Source organism: Osmerus eperlanus, chromosome 2 (genome assembly GCF_963692335.1).
Source record: "Osmerus eperlanus chromosome 2, fOsmEpe2.1, whole genome shotgun sequence".
Classification (NCBI taxonomy): domain Eukaryota; kingdom Metazoa; phylum Chordata; class Actinopteri; order Osmeriformes; family Osmeridae; genus Osmerus; species Osmerus eperlanus.
The window spans coordinates 6,921,311-6,938,476 of NC_085019.1; the positions used below are offsets into that span (position 1 = coordinate 6,921,311).

Sequence of the window (17,166 nt, forward strand, 5' to 3'; positions counted from 1 at the left end):
TTTTTCCTTTTTTTTTTACAACAATCATGCTTTATTATTCTTTTACTTAAATGTATACTTGCATTTTTTTATATTAGGAGTTATGGTCAGACAACATTCAGAAATACTTTGAGGTGATACGGATCAGAATCAGAATCAAAATGGGATTTATTCGCCATGAAAGTTTGCACAGAGAAGGAATTTGCTTTGGCAGGAAGGTGCATACAATAAACATATAGGGACCTAAAATTTAAATATGTGGACTATCTATACGAAGGGTACATAAACTAGCGCCGTAATTTACAATATAAAAAGACAAAAATACAAATATTACACAAAATACAAATGTACAAATGGATGGCGTGTTCCACAGAGGACCACATGCTAACCAACAAGAGAGTACGTATTAGACCCCACAGGAACATGTCCTCAAAGTGGAAGGACCTCCCATTTACTTCCCCCAGCACAAACAAATCCCTCTTCAGAGAATATATATAAACTGAAACCCACAAATAAATCACCCTCTTTGAGAACCTCCACTTTTTGCAAGATAGAGCTTCGCCGTCGCTGAGGTAAGTGTATGTTTGATCTTTATTCATTTTGCCCTGTGTTGTAGGCCTACATCAAGCCATGCTGATGATTTGAATGACAACATGGATTTATTTTGATTGCTTTCAGTTTGGCTTAGAAGGTCTCAAACAAAACAGTCGTCGTGAATTTGTGTTAACGTTAAGGATCAATTAACATTCCCAATATGGAAATGTTTATTCATCTCCTGTACAGAGAGTGAAGACAGAAAGGCAGTGTTATTGTGACAGGTTTCCATAAAATAGATTGGGTGGAATGACATGCCTTGACGGGATGAGACGTTTACATCTTGAGGTGACGGGTAACATTCTAAATTGATTATGAATGATCACCTTCTCATATCACATAATTCCTCAAATGTTCTAATATACCAAATTAGACTCTGATGCTAAATGCTTTCAACAGTAATTGTATTATATGGGCATTTAACACCGGCTGTCACCACCACGCCAACTCAGCCGTCATTTATTTTGGTTTCACATTGTCAGGTGGTTATAAACAAAGGACTTTTGATCAGGTTTTGCATCTGTAGTACCATCGGCAGAAAACAACAGTCTGGCCTCTGGTTCCACAGGAGAAAAGGGCCAGCTCAGAGGTCAGGGGGAGGTAGAAACCTAGAGAGGCCTGGAAGGAAGAAGGGGTAAGAAGGGAAACAGTGTGACCCAGAGCAGGCCCTCAGAGTACTGGAGCAGGGATGATCCCCGCCTGTGGCACGCACACTACAGCAGGACTTAGACTGTCGAAGGAAATCAGGACTAGGATATCTGACAGTTCCTTGTCAGAACTGTATTCATCAGTCTAGTCGATATTTGTTGTCAACAAAGTATTCTGGCAACTCCTGGATGTAAAAAAGCTATGATTTAAACATGACTTGCTTGCATTAATGTCAAAAAAGAACTCGGAATAACTGAATCGAAAAATGTCAGCAAAGACTTCTACTCACACAACAATTGCTTGAATGCACCAATCACCACAGATGCCTGACAAGGGCTTCTAACACCCAGCAATGAGCGGAGTGTCCTTTTATCTCTATGTGAGAGGGGTGGGGTTGATGGAACAGCACTGGGGGAGCTAGTCAGTTGGGAGTTGATTTCCTGGTGTGTACAGAGAAGTGGTTCTCCAGAGAGAAACAGGGCCCAGAGTGTGCCTCACCAGAACTCAAAAACAGAATAACAGCCTGCGGGATGCCCTCTTTCTGTTTGTCCCTGCTGTTTTTTCAACTGTGTTTTGTGGCACAGTAGCCCAGTTATAATCATCAGGGACTCCAGGGAGCTGACAAGACTAATGGATCCGAAGCTGGAGAGAGAGTACATCTGGATGCCTTGATGTTTACCTAACCTAACCCTTCTCTATGTTCTCCCTTCAGACTCCTGCTGTTGATCTCAATCTGATCTCTGTGAGGGCATCATGTGGGACCTTCTGAATAAATACCTGACAGTGAACACCACCACCACCACGCCCCCCCTGCCATCCACCCTTGACGCCCCCATTGAAACCCTGGCCAACGCTACAGTCGTGCACCACTTTAGCGTGTTTGATGGCTGTGACGACATGGTGGAAGGCATTCTCTTTGACCTGACCGTGCAGACTTTCAACGTGGTGGTGGGAATTCCTGCCAACATCATGGTGATGGTGATCCTCATCCGTAACCGCCACCAGCCCTCCACGTCCGACATCTTCTTAGGGTGCCTTGCCTTCATGGATTTCTACTTTGGTTGCATGGTACCCCTTATCTACCTAAATCTCTACTACTGGGAAAGCATGAAGATGTGGTCCGCCTTTAAGTTCTCCTACGGTGTCAAAGACACCAGTGGCCCCCTCTTTCTCTCTTGTATTTGCCTGGATCGCTTTGTGGCAGTACTCTGCCCAATAGCCTTCAGCCAACTCAAAGATAACAAGTACAGGATAGGTCTCTCTGTTTTCGTGCTGTGTCTCACCTTTGCCTATGCTTCGGCCAAGACAGTTGGGGGCCTCCGTGACTTTGAAAAGGTCTTCACTGGTGAGATCCTGGCAAGCTTCACCTGGATGGTTTTTTGCAATATCGCCATTCTGTTGGCCTTAAAAAGGTCCCGTGGGGCAGGCAAGGATGAAATGCACCCCATGAAGAAGAAAGCATTTAACATGGTGCTTTCCATCTTGGCTATCATTGTGTTTAACTACCTGCCACCTGTAGCTCTGTTCCCCTTCCAGGACTACTACCCGCCACATGCCTTCCGCTGCTATGTGCAGCCTGTGGGCTTTGCCTTTGTCAACATCAGTAGCAGCATCCAGCCACTAATCTACCTCTCACGCCTAGAGAAGGTTCCCTTCCTTCCTGACTCCTGCCTGAAGAGATGGAACACTTCTAAGGAGAAGCCCGATTCACCTCCTGTTAATGCTGCTTAAAAGTCCAAGATTAACCATTTCTTTGTCCAAAGGTTGTTTTGCTAAATATATAGTATGTTTTCTTAGGTGATTTAAAGTATGGACAAGTAGTCACAGGAAAAGTTGTTTGAAGCAGAGTTCTATTAAACATTGATGTATTCATGTAGCCACATCAGCTTGTACATTTTCTTACGAAGAAATATATAAAGAGCAAATGAGATATTATGGGTAAGCGTCATCCTCTTCTCTATGGATTACATTCAGCTGGAGCTGGGCCGCCACCATGTGTACAAGTTTAAAACTGCATGTGGAAACATGCACATTTTTATATTCAAGATCATTTCCTTGGAAAGTAAAAAGTCGATTATTGATCATCATTCATAGAATATGGAAATGACATTACATGAAGTAAAAATGAAACTCTCAAGTCACTCTGTCATTTTCATAACCCCATCATTTCTGACATTGTCATTAAAATCTAATTGTTTTCATCCAAAACATTGTTTTTCATCATTAAGGATTCTCAGCGGGTGTTTACTTTGTGTATAAAAATATGGGAAAACTCTCTCTGTAAACTTGGTTTGCGAGAATGAGTACAAGGCCGCATCTCGATCAGTGGAGTCAAAGAAAGACACCTCCCCCTTGTCCCAGTCCATCTGCACTCTGACCCTTTGGGGTTTCCTAGCAACAGCCAGCAGTGTTGGGGGAGAGGTCATGGCTCTGTACTCTTTATTCCTCAGACACAAGGTCCAGAAGCCATTCTCAGGCCTGGCTAACGCCTCAGCCGCTCTCGGTACAGACTCACTGACCACACCCAGAATCCAGTCCTCGTTACTTCCTGTTTCCACTTCCCAGCAGTGACTCCCTGAGCCCAGTCCTGTCGTGCCCACTACCTCTGCACTCATGTGAAAGCGCTCAGGGTTGTCAGGGACACCCAGGGGCAAGCTGCTGTAGTGGAGTGAAGTCAGGTCATCAGACAAGATGAGGCAGGGGTGGGCTGTGTTTGGATCCAAAATCACAGGAGCTGAGGGAGAGGAAATAGGACAGTTAGAGGGCAGGAAAGAGTTTCCATCTCCCCGCTGGATTGATAGACCATCTGTTGGATTACATATACTTACATTTACATATAGTCAACTAGACGCTCTTATTCAGAGCAACTTACAGTAAGTACAGGGACATTTCCCCCAAGGCAAGTAGGATGAAGTGCCTTGCCCAAGGACAAAACATTAAGGGAATTGAACCAGCAACCTTCTGATTAAGAGCCCAATTCCCTAACCGCTCAGCCATCTGACCCCCTACTACTTTACCTTTATCCACATGGTGTGACATTCTCTCCCAGACTCTGTATTTGAGATTACACAGATGTTTGGCCACATCAACAAGTGTCCCTGAAACTGTCACTGAAGGCTGTGGCACACAGCTCCCTCTGAAACAAAATAGGAAGCAAAGTGTGTTTGAAAGGAAGGATGTGTGTATGTGTGTGAGTGCGTGTGTGTGTGTGTGTGGGGGGGGGGGGTTTGTGCAACACAGACAGTGTGTTCAAATACCTTTCCAAAGTGGCTTTGAAGTTCTGTGGAAAACAAACACATTGTGTCAAGTTCACACCTAATAAACCATTATCACTGTTAAGATCCTTGTCGATTGTCTCAATTAATTGGACGGTATCCTAGATGTATACAGACCTGTAGCAATGTCATGTCATCTTCCGCAATCTCCTTCTCGAGGACTGCGATATTCTCTGTGAGAGACAGTGTCCTTGCAGCAGTCTCTGTCATCGCTATCATCACAAGGCTCCTCTTCTCCTCCTCCTCCTCCCTCAGACCAGCTAACATGGCCGTCTCCTCCTCATAAAGAAACTGGTGCAACTGTCCAAACTGGTCTTTCATCTTTTGTTCAGTCTCCAGAGCCTGACTCTGAAGAACATCAAAACGCAGATACTTTTTTTTGTTTTTCTGCGAATTTCTTTGGACATCAAACTGGTGATGTGTTAGGAGTTACCTTTATGTGTGCTAGCGTGGTCTTTAATGTATTGGGTACCCTGGTGAGGGAGTCCAGAGTGTCTTTCAGGGTCTTCAGTGAAGCACAGATCTCATTCTGGAAGAGTAATTCTATTTGTGTGAACCAGGCCATCCATACATACTTTCATGCACTTACTGTATACTCTAAACAGGAAAATTCCTGTATTTGACAGCAGATGGTGATAAACCATTAGATGGTGATAAACCTAAGCTTTGACATTCAAATTCTCTGGTCAACATTTAAAGAATTCTACCTTCAACCTGACTGGAATGGAATAACATGGTTATTTGAGTCATCTGTTTTTGTGTTATTCTGTGTGGGCACTGAGTCATTAAACCTCTCACTCACCTTGCAATCCAGTGCCGCCTCCTCTATCGGTGAACACTCATGGTGTTTGTGCATTTTGGAGGATTGGCACACCACACAGACAGGCTGCATGTCGTCCAGGCAGAATAATTTAAATTGCTCCCCGTGCAGGCTGCAGAGTAATCTCTCCCTGCCTGCATGGCTCTCCCGCCTGCTCTGTACCAAGGCCTCACAGAGGTTCTTTAGGGCCAGGTTGGAGGGCGGGCTGTGCTTGGAGGCCCTGCACCTGCAGACTGGGCACTCTCTGGAGGCTGAAGTGTCCCAGCAGCGCTGGATACAGCTCCGACAGACGCTGTGGCTGCATGTCAGCAGGACAGGGTCACTGAAGATGTCAATGCAAACAGGACAGTAGAGGTCCTCCTCGGGGAGAGAGACGCCACATGACATGTCCTTCACCTGGTCAGGGGTTGGCTAGAGGAGCTCCAATGTCCCCAAAAAAACTTGTCTGTCTTTGAAAACTAACTACACTACGTAATAATGAGAGGAAGAAAAGTAGGTTGTTTTAAACTTTACCTAAATCTAGACAGCATTTAGCCTAAAATGAAAAGTCTAAAGTCTTTGTTGTTCCATTGTTCTTGACGCAGAGAAAACCATTTTAGAATAGACCATTTTCCTGTTTTCGGTTTGTCTGACTGACTCCAGAGACGCGGAGCACTTTTGACACTGAATGCAAAAAAACCCTGGGAAACAGGAAGTCAAGCCTGCTCGGTAGCCTACAGTAGGTCAAATGTGAAATAGTTTCAAACTTGTTTAAAACCCGTTGCTTGTTTGGAATAGAATGTTTTTTTTACCTGTAAGGTATAGAAATGTCTGAAACTCGAATACTTTATTCAATGACTATATAGAAACATTCTACATAGGTACAAAACGTTCAAGATGAGAGAAAAAAAAGAAGAGGTTTGTAGGTCTGTGGTGTTATTTATTAATCCGTTTGGTTGTCGCTTGGGTGAGGCTGCCCTCCCTCTGACTCATTGTGTTCAAACGAGCTACATTATACAGGCCCATATACTTTGACTGCCCGTAAAGAGCCAAAGTGAACTCAGTCTTTGATAACATTCGCTTCTGCGATCACGTAGCTGCTAGCCGATCAAGCTGTCGGCCAACTTGTCAATGTGTATCTTTATCACGAACAAGGATACATCATCTCCTCCTCCTGTCTTTGGTTACCATGGGGATGACGTGAAGTTGCATCAATGATTTGGTCATTTTAAAGACGGGCGTGACCTAGACTGTCAAAGCGCATGAGCGTTCTGCGAGAAGAATCCTGATTCCTGTAGCTCTGTCAAATCCTCTTATCAAAATGCGCGAAATTGTGCATTTGCAAGCTGGCCAGTGCGGTAACCAGATTGGAGCAAAGGTATGAAATATATTAGTTTGATATTTTGATTTAAAAAAACATATTTACATGCATGATTGCTTGCAGGATTCCTTTTATTGCAGCCGAAAGGCTACTAATCATATCCCAATTCGCTAGAAAGCCGCAGAAAATGGAGGATCCCTGAATTTCCATCATGAAACTGCATGACTGTAATTCACGTGCGCGACAGAAGATTTTGTATATTTTGTGCATTAAATAAATACATAATTGTAGACTATGCAATTCTGTTTTTATTATATATCATTATTGTTTTTTGTGCCTATAATTATAGAATATAGGTCACGGAGTCACGAATCAATGTCAAATGCATTTTATCTCCTCATTGTTAGCCTACCTTGTTATAATCATTGTTGAGGAGGAAGTTGGTAGTATACTGTCATGGTGTCTCAAACTGATGCCATCAGATGCCATTCCCTCCCCAACCAACTTGACCTATTTATTCTACATTTCTCTGTCTTATCATGATTTAGTTGCCTGATTTGAGTTCAAGCTACCATCATTGCATAACAATGTTCAGCTGCAAAGACACAATGTATCACATATGCATGGCTCATGAGACACAAATATGTAAGGGTTATATTCAAAACTAGCAATTAATCAGTCAACATTCTTACACCCATCCTTTTTCCCCAACCTATATCCATTCTCTCTCCCTATCTCTCTCAGTTCTGGGAGGTGATTAGTGATGAACATGGCATCGACCCCACTGGTTCCTACCATGGAGACAGTGACCTGCAGCTGGACAGGATCAGTGTCTATTACAATGAAGCCTCAGGTTGTTATTTCTACTGTATACATATAATTCTCGTATCCTAAATAAACCATTATAGTTCATGCTATGCCAGCATCATCGTGAACCAGTGAAAACAATCAGGGGTGAACCTGTCACATTTGCAGGTGGAAAGTATGTTCCTCGTGCCATCCTGGTGGACCTAGAGCCTGGCACCATGGACTCAGTCAGGTCGGGACCCTTCGGACAGATCTTCAGGCCTGACAACTTTGTCTTTGGTAGGTGTTTTTTAATCAAAGGTGTCTAACAGTATGGAGTCCAGTCATGTATTTCATTGTCATTTAATTGTTTAATTTTAATTGGCTCTGATTGGTTATGCTAGATGTGTTGTTTATTTTCAATTCAGCCCTTTTTAGTATCATAACTTGTAATCCTCTAATGCTTTTCTGGGCATCTCAATTTTTCTGCTTTCTCTAGGCCAGAGTGGTGCTGGAAACAACTGGGCCAAGGGCCACTACACAGAGGGGGCTGAGCTGGTGGACTCAGTCCTGGACGTGGTGAGGAAGGAGGCAGAGAGCTGTGACTGCCTCCAGGGCTTCCAGCTCACCCATTCCTTGGGAGGGGGCACTGGTTCAGGGATGGGTACCCTGCTCATCAGCAAGATCCGTGAGGAGTACCCTGACCGCATCATGAACACCTTCAGTGTGGTGCCTTCTCCTAAGGTGTCTGACACTGTGGTGGAGCCCTACAACGCCACCCTCTCCGTGCACCAGCTGGTAGAAAACACAGACGAGACCTACTGCATTGACAATGAAGCTCTCTACGACATCTGCTTCCGCACTCTCAAGCTCACCACTCCCACCTACGGAGACCTCAACCACCTGGTCTCTGCCACCATGAGTGGGGTGACCACCTGCCTTCGCTTCCCTGGCCAACTCAATGCCGACCTGCGCAAGCTTGCCGTCAACATGGTGCCCTTCCCCCGACTGCACTTCTTCATGCCCGGCTTCGCCCCTCTCACCAGCAGGGGGAGCCAGCAGTACCGCGCCCTGTCCGTGCCTGAGCTCACCCAGCAGATGTTTGATGCCAAGAACATGATGGCCGCCTGCGACCCCCGCCACGGGCGCTACCTGACCGTGGCCGCCGTGTTCCGCGGCCGCATGTCCATGAAGGAGGTGGACGAGCAGATGCTGAACGTGCAGAACAAGAACAGCAGCTACTTCGTGGAATGGATCCCCAACAACGTGAAGACGGCCGTTTGCGACATCCCTCCCCGTGGGCTCAAGATGGCCGCCACTTTCATCGGCAACAGCACCGCTATCCAGGAGCTGTTCAAGCGTATCTCTGAGCAGTTCACCGCCATGTTCCGTCGTAAGGCCTTCCTCCACTGGTACACGGGCGAGGGCATGGATGAGATGGAGTTCACTGAGGCAGAGAGCAACATGAACGACCTGGTGTCGGAGTACCAGCAGTACCAGGACGCCACTGCAGAGGAGGGCGAGTTTGAGGAGGAAGGAGAAGAGGAAGTGGCCTAAACCCTCTGGCCACTTAACTGCTAAACAACATTTCATTACATTCCCAACTCCATACCTATCTTTTGTCCTTCGTGTCTCAACTCACTTTAAATTGTTTGCCTTACTTGCTGAAATGGTTTGGCATACTATGATCCTCAATCATCATAGCACCAGATAGTGATGTTAACTTATAGTAGTGAACTTTTATGCCTTTGTGTGTTTTGAATGCACTGAATTCTTCCCATACCCACATCCATCCAGTTGTTTTCTTAAGAAAGAAAGTGAATTTAACTGTGAAACCCTTGAATTGGACAATAATTAAAAGTTGGTGTCTGATTAACTGATAATCATGCTGACCGTCTTTATTTTATTATATAAAAATAAATGCTCATTTGATACGTATTGAAAAACGATACTTGTGACACATGTGTGCCACCAGATGGCAGCATTGACATTGAATGATCAGATTAATTTCTAAATATGTCAAACAACCAGAGAAATAGCCAGACAGCTCAAATCCAAGTCTCAGTTCACCACATATTGCAGAATAAGAACAATTTGCATTGCCTACTGTGATCATGCGGCGCACAAGCAGACTCTGCATTCCTATAATGCATTAAGTGAAAGCAACTACACAAAATTGCTAATGTTCTGGTTCAACACTAGCTTTTTTCAAAATTGTTGACAACGTTAGGTGAATAATTTTAAACAATGACCATCAGTTTATTCCACTGTGAGCGTAGATAAAGCATTGCTAAATATCTCCACATCAGTGTCATTATTCATTGACATACCAAATTCTAGAAATCTTGGAGCATTTACTTAGTGGAATAATTGGGAGATTAAATATTCAAGTGTAAACAATTATTCCTTTTTGGTAACATAATCAATACTATTGTATTAACTGAAAATGATATGAATCAATATAATAAGACAGAACAACTGGTATTAGATATTAGATAACTGACTAGTTAGTAACCAATAAAAGGCAAGTCCATAGCATATTCTTCAAAACAACACTAGTCTGTGGTTGAAATTCAGTGTTGTACTGAAGTATAAATTATCTAGAAATCATAAATATCAACAGTCAATAGTGGTATTCAGAATTCAGTATTCAACTAATCATCCTGAATGGATGATACTGAAACATAAATGTATTTATCGGTTGTAATCTCCACCATTTAGCTATTGAAAAGCAAGACAGATTGGCCATGACGGATGTCACAACATCAGTGAAATGTGTAATGACAAAATACTGTTCCTCTTTCATTTAGTGCAGTAGTCTGATACCTCCGTCCATAAGACCATTTTAGTATTTGTTCCTCTTGAATAAGCAATTGCTATTTACAGTCAACAATTGTGTGTCAGTGATTATCTGTGGCTACCAAAGCAGATCATGAACCCAGAACTTGGAAACATCCTTTTCCAGGGCTTTTTTTGTAATGACCTTTCACATCTTGCAGCTCACACGTCCTTTGTTTCTGCACAGGTAGTTCTTCCTCCAACAATAAGGTCAAATGAGGTGTTAATGATTCCAGGTGCGGAGCTTCCACCAAATAGCAACCCCAAACGCCACGAGCAAGGCTCAAATGAGCCTTTCTTCCTTGGGTAGTTTGAGTGTGTCTGGCGCTTCTACACTGCGAGTCCCCGATTGCTCCTCAGCACTAGGATGGTACGTCCCCTCAGTCTGCCGCCTCTTCTTAACCACACAAAAAAGCCATGCAAGGACCGCAGAAGCTATAGCCAAAAGCCCCAGGATAACAGTTGGGGCAACAATGGCAGCAATGTTTGGTCCCTGCAGGTGGAATAACACAAGGATTAGAGCTACTCTCTTTAATACTGAAATGGTCTAACTTAAGCAGGAAGAAAATATGAATAGCATACTAACCGAGGCACTTGTTGTTGTAAAAGTTCTAGGGGGACTGGTAGTTGAATCATTCTGACCTATGAAAAGAGTCCAAGATTGTTATTACATTTGAATAAAAATGTATCAAAGTCCTGGTCATGAAAGCTGTCTGACATTATAAACAGTGCATTAAAACAACACAAACACTAGTTAAACCAGCAACACTGTGAGTAATGTGTAAAATGAACCAAAAGCTAAATGTGGACTTTCATGTTCTAGAATACACAAGGTGTTGCTTTGCAAAATTATTCAAGTCCAGCTACTGCAACTGTGTCTCAGGAACTTTATCCATGGCCAACCATGTGATTTTTATGTGAGATCACACGCACAGTAACAGCTTGAACAGCGAGGGGGAGGTGAGTGCTTGGAATGCAGCCTGTGACTGTGGTCAGTGACATTTTCCAACCAAACTCATGGATTTTAAATCATAAAAAACACAAGTCAACTTGTCATTATGCTTATCTTTCAGAAATTAAATGATTGAAGGTGTCTTGTTTAGAAGCCTTATCAGTCCACTCAGCGGATTCAAAGCGAGTTAATCTTTAACTAGAGTAAACAGAAAGTTTCTCAAGGACAAAAGTACACCTTTCTGAAAAAAGAACACAAAAAGAAACGGTACACTTGGGGGAGGGTGAACACATTTGCTCTCTCTATTGGATCTCTACATGTCTAAGGCAGTAATATTGGCAAGTTACTTTTAGCTTGCAACACAAGGGGAGGTTGACAGTTTGAACATTACAGAGGTTTTAAACAATTATTGTGTTCACATTCCTAAGGGGGTCAGATGGCTGAGCAGTTAGGGAGTCGGGCTATTAATCAGAAGGTTGTTGGTTCGATTCGCAGCCGTGCCAAATGACGTTGTGTCCTTGGGCAAGGCACTTCACCCTACTTGCCTTGGGGAGAATGTCCCTGTACTTACTGTAAGTCGCTCTGGATAAGAGCATCTGCTAAATGTAATGTAAATGTAATTCCTGAGCACAGTCACATTACATTTAAACCAAATTTTATGAGACGGTCTTGCTATGGCAACATGTCATAACATGTCTGGTTCTCTGAGCTATGAACAACTGCAACAGCTTTTGAGGCTATAATAATTGAGACTGGGTGTGTTTTCATGTTGTATAAGACACTTTACTGTAGAGAGGAAGGGCTAACAGAATGAATGTAGTTGAAGGAAGTAGGGATGGAGTGACTCACCTTCGGCATGATTAATGGCTAGCACCAGTAGCAGGATACTCCTTGCCAATAGACCAGGCATCGGAATGATATCCAGGAGCTGTGCCATGTCTATCTCGCACCAGGAGGGCCTCATAGAGCGTAGACTGCCATTGGGACATCAACTTGGGGCCATTTCAGCAGGACCAACATTCAACACAACCCTATAGAGGCTGTCTAGATAATCAACATAAATGTTACAGTAAAAATCACATGGCTTGTGTATGAAGACAAAACTATTCCAATTTGGGAGTCTAATTAATGTTGTTATCATTGTCTAGTTAATATACTGTTACATGCCACATGGGTCCAAAACGACATATTAGTCAGTGGTGTCTAGAAAAAGATTAATTTGAGTATTCTTTGATTTGACCACTAAGCCCACTTAACAAGGATTAAAGATAGGCTACAGTAAACCTGTAGAATCCTACATGCCGGTGTTGTCAGGCACATGACTATGCGGATTGGACAACTTAATTGACAAGAGATTGGTATAGATGTATTCAATTGCAATAGGTCTACTTTTTAAAGTAGCCTACTTTTGTTCATAGTGCGAGCGAAAACCATATCGGCTAAAGGCGCTGTCTAAAATTGCACCTGTTCAAAAAGGAAGGGTGTATGGCGATACATCCATAACAATCAAAGTTTAAATACAAAATACTTTCAATAGTTATATCAAAACCCTAACAGCTGAAATCGTATTATGGTTTAATACATTGTAATAGTTGGTTTCGAAATATGTCACTTAGTTCAAGCGTACTTAAACAGCAACAGTTGCCTGTAGGCTATTTGGTAATCCGTGCCCAATAAAATACCAACGCTTCAGTTCTACACACACTAGGCCTATACCATTATACGTTTAACTGTATTGAATATGAAGTACATACCGACTTGCGCTGCTTGCAATAGATATCCAGGTGAGGCAACCGGAAAATAAGTCAAGTAGATTCCGTGTAAAAACAACAACTGTTTACTTCCGCCTCACCTTATCAAGAGACCAACCGAACATCCAAACTTCATCAAGTGCCTTATTAATGATTTTTTTAAGTTATCCTTTTAGATGATAAATGATCGATGCGTCTCGACATCATCGTAGCCTAGCCTACCTGTGGCTTTAACTATGTAAAACAGTTTTTTTTCCCTCTCTTCGCCCTTGGTCACATGTCGTGGTCATGTCTCATGTTACAGTACCTGTGCATGGTATCAACCCGTTGCACGGGAAGAACAGATAGCCTTTGTATGCACACCCGAGTCAAAGAGGGACGGCAGAAGAGAAAATCCACCTGCTCAATGGACCTATCACTACAGTCATCCAGGCCCCTCTCATATTGCCTTCCATGTCGATTTCGTTGACGTTTCTGTCCAACTTCTAATTGGAATTCAAGACTGGGATCTTAACAATAGTTCTACCGAATGTTTTAACTGTTATTGTCTAATCTAAGTTATAGCCAAGGCCAAATTGTGATATGATCGTGTAATTCTCATTATTATTACAATTCTCATTATTATGATGTAATAACAATTTGGATTTAATATGGTTTCAATGTGAAATATGACATCTAGTGGTGTGCACAAAAAGGCGTTTTTCTCAAATGTAGATCACACATTCCTGAAATACCACAATGGATTTATCGAAAATAATCCTTACTTGTAGCTACAGTAGTGTCATGTAGCCTACAAAAGTAAAAAGATTCGACTAGATAGAAATGTGCATTGTAGGACTAGGCTATTTGGCGTTCAAATTGGCGTAGTGACAGGTGATTCACTCATCCCAACAATAATTACCCAATTGGGGCAATTCAAATTATGGTGTGTGAATCTTTTTTGGTGCAAATGTTGTAACATTTTATATTTTTCGGTTCAACCCGTTTGTACGCTGTTACTAACCTACTTATTTAAAAGTTTAGCTGATTTAAGATACAGTACTCTGTATGCAGACGCTGAGAGTGAAAGAGCCGACTGCACCATACGAATGAATTGCCCTCATCTGGTTGTTGCATGAATAACAATGCCTTTCCAAAGGGATCCCATTCGACGAACATAAAATAACGAACCACACTCACCTTGCACACTAACAATAGTATTGTCAACAAAACTGCCATTATCCTATCAATATAGTGGTATGCAATTGACGGAGTTGCACCATTAAGACTAAATAGAATACTTTTATTAGTCCTACGATTTCCTGAAAGAAGAAGGAATGAAGTATAGGATACATTATTAGATGTTCGAACTGGGCCCAACGTTGACACTTGAGCATTTGGTTTACGCGCCAGCCCAGCATTTGCGGCGGCAACACTGCAACAATGGCGAAGGTCCAAGTACTAAATGTTGCTGTTCTTGATAATCCGAGTCCTTTCGGAAACCCTTTCCAATTTGAAATAACATTCGAGTGCATGGAAGACCTGTCTGAAGGTAAGTTGTTATGATTGTTGCCAGAACTAGTCTGTGGCTCTCCGAAATAGTCAGCTAGCTAACTCGTTTTTTCTACCCAGAACAGCAACTAGGTAGCTAGCTAGCTAACCAGTGCTAGCTAGCTAACATAAATTAGCTACTTTCTACCTTGCTACTGTAGCGAACTAACTGGCCATCGGACTTTGCTAGGTGTTAGCGCGCAAATTTTAAGTTTGAACACTGAAACACGTTATGTGTTGCAGACCTAGAATGGAAAATCATCTACGTGGGCTCAGCAGAGAGTGAAGAATACGACCAGACCCTTGATTCTGTTCTGGTTGGCCCAGTACCAGCAGGAAGACACATGTTTGTGTTTCAAGTGAGTTTTCAAATCAAATAAGCTTGCAACCTCAGTAGCTAACTACGTTAGTTGGTGACAAACCATTTGTCACAACAGTGCTTTTTTCAGTGAATGTCTTTCCTTACTACCGTACTCTATACAATTCTCTACATACACTGAACCACGGCTAGTTCTTCATTGTTAACCAGCTGTAGACACATCTGTTAGAGACACAAGCTGCTCTTCTATTCCTTCACCTTGTGGCTTAAGTTAGCTCCAAACTCTGTGTTAACCCACAGGCTGATGCCCCAAACACTGGTCTGATTCCAGAGAGTGATGCTGTAGGTGTCACTGTGGCGCTTATCACCTGCACATATCGTGGACAAGAGTTCATTCGGATCGGATACTATGTCAACAATGAGTACACAGACCCAGAACTGCGTGAGAACCCTCCTGTCAAGCCAGACTATGCACAGGTAAGTCCAAGGTGAATTGTATTGAGTCATCATGAATGATGTACTACACCATGTAGCATTATATGAATCAGAATAAAGTTTAAAGTTCGCCAAGTAGTTTACACAACAAGGAATTTACTTTGGTGGGCAGATGCTTCTTGTTGTCTCCGATGTGTGGCTGCAGAAAAACGGGAAAAAAAGTGTTGTGAACTGAGTATGTCAATTGTTAAAATACAATTGTGAGTGTACATTTATCAACACTTGTATATCATTAACACTTCCTTCAATGTAATGCCCCCTAACATTGTTTGTCTTTCAGCTGCAGAGAAATATCCTGGCTTCAAACCCACGTGTAACACGATTCCATATCAATTGGGAAGGATGTGCTGAACGGATGGAAGACTCTGAGAATGTGGACCCTTCCCCCAATTCTATGCTGCCCCCTTCCTGTCTTCCAGGCAAGGCCCCACCCATGGGCTTGCTTCCAGAAAACTCTATGGACTGCTTATAGAAACACTTAAACAAAGTTACAAACTTTTGTCTTCACCCTCGCCAACCCTTGTTCCGGAATGGACCTTGGACATTCATATATGGTTGTCGACTGCCAGACATGCGGTGTTTCCATACAGCTGTCCATTTTTGTCTGAGATACACTATTAACAACTGTTAACTATAATCCCCCCAATGTGGACTTCAAGAAAGGATTATTTTGTCTAGTAAAACTGAATATCTCTACTGGACTAATCAATTGACTGTATTTTTCAATTCAGTGTATTTGTTAAGAAATATTTGCTTTGTTAAGAGTTGTGATTTGTGACGATAAAAAGATTATTTCACACTGCAAGTAAAGCATAGGTGGGAAAACAATCAGACAGTTAAGCTTATCGTACTACACAGGCGCTTTTTGGCTATTCCTCAGCCATTATATTTCTCTTTCTATTGCACTGGGTTATAGTTTGCCAGCTATCAAGTGTTGTAGAGTCTATTGGATTGGGTAATAGTACTAGAGGCATGATATGTATATATCTTTATTTCATGAGACATTTCTTTCTCAAATAAAATGTTTTTGTTTACAAATATTTGAACCTAAATATATTTAAGACTTGTTAATACATCATCAGTGAACCATAGCTTCGTTTATAATGGATTTGCTTTGCATGGACAAATCCAAGGATCAAGGATTTCATTCACAAAAATCTAGTCTGGTATGTCAGGTGCTCTGAGATCTTCTAAAAGGAGGGACAAAGTGAAAGCCCTGCTTCCTTGTTGCCAAGCGACTTACAATTTTGTGTTCACTGCATGAACGTGGTCATACTTTGATGTAGCATACCGTCAAGTGAACTGTTTTCCTCCTGTCACACATTTCCTTCCTGTTCAGCACATATATAGATTGAGTCCGTTAAACCCTCAACATTTGACAAACTTGTTGATAATGGCAAGTTTCTTGCGCGATCTTAAATTGAGATCACAGACATGTGATTGGATCAGCTGCATTCGCGGCTGAGTTCAGCCATATATGTACCTACAAAATGTGCAGTCAAGCCAAGGTAACACTTGTTGACAAACTCTGCCATTGCACTCGTTTAAATACTTAATGAGACATGTATCTACTGAACTGTATCTACTAACTGTTTTTATGATTTGGGATACACTTTTGATATTCTGAGAACGTAGGATCTCCACGTGCTTTCAAGTTACTAAAAATAGACAGGTTTGACGTCACAGCCAATCCCAGATTTGTGGAGCAGGAGGGTTCGGCAAGAACAGTTTATCTTCTATTGAGTCTGTCCTTAAATCAATAAAATGTTTTGTGTGCAAATAAGACGATATAGATGCGTTACTGTATTTACTAATGTGAAATTATTGTTTTGCAAATTGAACATCGAGTCATGTGAAATCGTACTAGAACAAATAGGTT

General features: G+C 42.3%; 5 protein-coding genes across 5 annotated transcripts; 3 read left to right on the top strand and 2 right to left on the bottom strand.

Moving 5' to 3' along the window:
- Nucleotides 1–1,974: 1,974 nt before the first annotated feature.
- LOC134034293 (G-protein coupled receptor 183) lies at nucleotides 1,975–2,952 on the top strand. The gene has a single exon (XM_062478740.1). The coding sequence runs from the start codon at nucleotides 1,975–1,977 to the stop codon at nucleotides 2,950–2,952; it is 978 nt and encodes a 325-aa protein (XP_062334724.1).
- A 104-nt stretch (nucleotides 2,953–3,056) lies between these two features.
- Nucleotides 3,057–6,450, bottom strand: LOC134010052 (E3 ubiquitin-protein ligase TRIM35). The gene is made up of 6 exons (XM_062449917.1): nucleotides 5,299–6,450; nucleotides 4,930–5,025; nucleotides 4,614–4,844; nucleotides 4,479–4,501; nucleotides 4,239–4,357; nucleotides 3,057–3,955 (listed from the first exon to the last, which is right to left on the bottom strand). The coding sequence occupies exons 1-6, from the start codon at nucleotides 5,701–5,703 to the stop codon at nucleotides 3,420–3,422; spliced, it is 1,410 nt and encodes a 469-aa protein (XP_062305901.1). The 5' UTR covers nucleotides 5,704–6,450; the 3' UTR covers nucleotides 3,057–3,419.
- Nucleotides 6,451–6,492: 42 nt separating this feature from the next.
- Nucleotides 6,493–9,297, top strand: tubb4bl (tubulin, beta 4B class IVb-like). Its single transcript, XM_062449962.1, has 4 exons — nucleotides 6,493–6,673; nucleotides 7,361–7,469; nucleotides 7,592–7,702; nucleotides 7,902–9,297. The coding sequence occupies exons 1-4, from the start codon at nucleotides 6,617–6,619 to the stop codon at nucleotides 8,957–8,959; spliced, it is 1,335 nt and encodes a 444-aa protein (XP_062305946.1). The 5' UTR covers nucleotides 6,493–6,616; the 3' UTR covers nucleotides 8,960–9,297.
- A 340-nt stretch (nucleotides 9,298–9,637) lies between these two features.
- On the bottom strand, nucleotides 9,638–13,344 carry crb3a (crumbs homolog 3a). The gene is made up of 4 exons (XM_062450066.1): nucleotides 12,947–13,344; nucleotides 12,042–12,236; nucleotides 10,827–10,882; nucleotides 9,638–10,733 (listed from the first exon to the last, which is right to left on the bottom strand). Exons 2-4 carry the CDS (start codon nucleotides 12,154–12,156, stop codon nucleotides 10,524–10,526), a joined length of 381 nt encoding a protein of 126 aa, XP_062306050.1. The 5' UTR covers nucleotides 12,157–12,236; nucleotides 12,947–13,344; the 3' UTR covers nucleotides 9,638–10,523.
- A 930-nt stretch (nucleotides 13,345–14,274) lies between these two features.
- On the top strand, nucleotides 14,275–16,327 carry asf1ba (anti-silencing function 1Ba histone chaperone). Its single transcript, XM_062450061.1, has 4 exons — nucleotides 14,275–14,474; nucleotides 14,717–14,832; nucleotides 15,093–15,269; nucleotides 15,568–16,327. Exons 1-4 carry the CDS (start codon nucleotides 14,366–14,368, stop codon nucleotides 15,757–15,759), a joined length of 594 nt encoding a protein of 197 aa, XP_062306045.1. The 5' UTR covers nucleotides 14,275–14,365; the 3' UTR covers nucleotides 15,760–16,327.
- The last annotated feature ends 839 nt before the right edge of the window (nucleotides 16,328–17,166 follow it).

Excerpts from the sequence above, each read along its gene's own strand:
- LOC134034293 (XM_062478740.1), top strand. The coding sequence starts at position 1,975 with ATGTGGGACCTTCTGAATAAATACCTGACAGTGAACACCACCACCACC.
- LOC134010052 (XM_062449917.1), bottom strand. The coding sequence starts at position 5,703 with ATGTCATGTGGCGTCTCTCTCCCCGAGGAGGACCTCTACTGTCCTGTT. Across the intron at positions 4,358-4,478 it reads TTCAAAGCCACTTTGGAAAG|AGGGAGCTGTGTGCCACAGC; the intron begins GTATTTGAACAC and ends ATTTTGTTTCAG. Across the intron at positions 3,956-4,238 it reads GTCACACCATGTGGATAAAG|CTCCTGTGATTTTGGATCCA; the intron begins GTAAAGTAGTAG and ends CCTCTCCCTCAG.
- tubb4bl (XM_062449962.1), top strand. The coding sequence starts at position 6,617 with ATGCGCGAAATTGTGCATTTGCAAGCTGGCCAGTGCGGTAACCAGATT. Across the intron at positions 6,674-7,360 it reads GTAACCAGATTGGAGCAAAG|TTCTGGGAGGTGATTAGTGA; the intron begins GTATGAAATATA and ends TATCTCTCTCAG. Across the intron at positions 7,470-7,591 it reads CTATTACAATGAAGCCTCAG|GTGGAAAGTATGTTCCTCGT; the intron begins GTTGTTATTTCT and ends TCACATTTGCAG.
- crb3a (XM_062450066.1), bottom strand. The coding sequence starts at position 12,156 with ATGAGGCCCTCCTGGTGCGAGATAGACATGGCACAGCTCCTGGATATC. Across the intron at positions 10,883-12,041 it reads AGCCATTAATCATGCCGAAG|GTCAGAATGATTCAACTACC; the intron begins GTGAGTCACTCC and ends CTCTTTTCATAG. Across the intron at positions 10,734-10,826 it reads TTACAACAACAAGTGCCTCG|GGACCAAACATTGCTGCCAT; the intron begins GTTAGTATGCTA and ends TTCCACCTGCAG.
- asf1ba (XM_062450061.1), top strand. The coding sequence starts at position 14,366 with ATGGCGAAGGTCCAAGTACTAAATGTTGCTGTTCTTGATAATCCGAGT. Across the intron at positions 14,475-14,716 it reads CATGGAAGACCTGTCTGAAG|ACCTAGAATGGAAAATCATC; the intron begins GTAAGTTGTTAT and ends TATGTGTTGCAG. Across the intron at positions 14,833-15,092 it reads GACACATGTTTGTGTTTCAA|GCTGATGCCCCAAACACTGG; the intron begins GTGAGTTTTCAA and ends GTTAACCCACAG.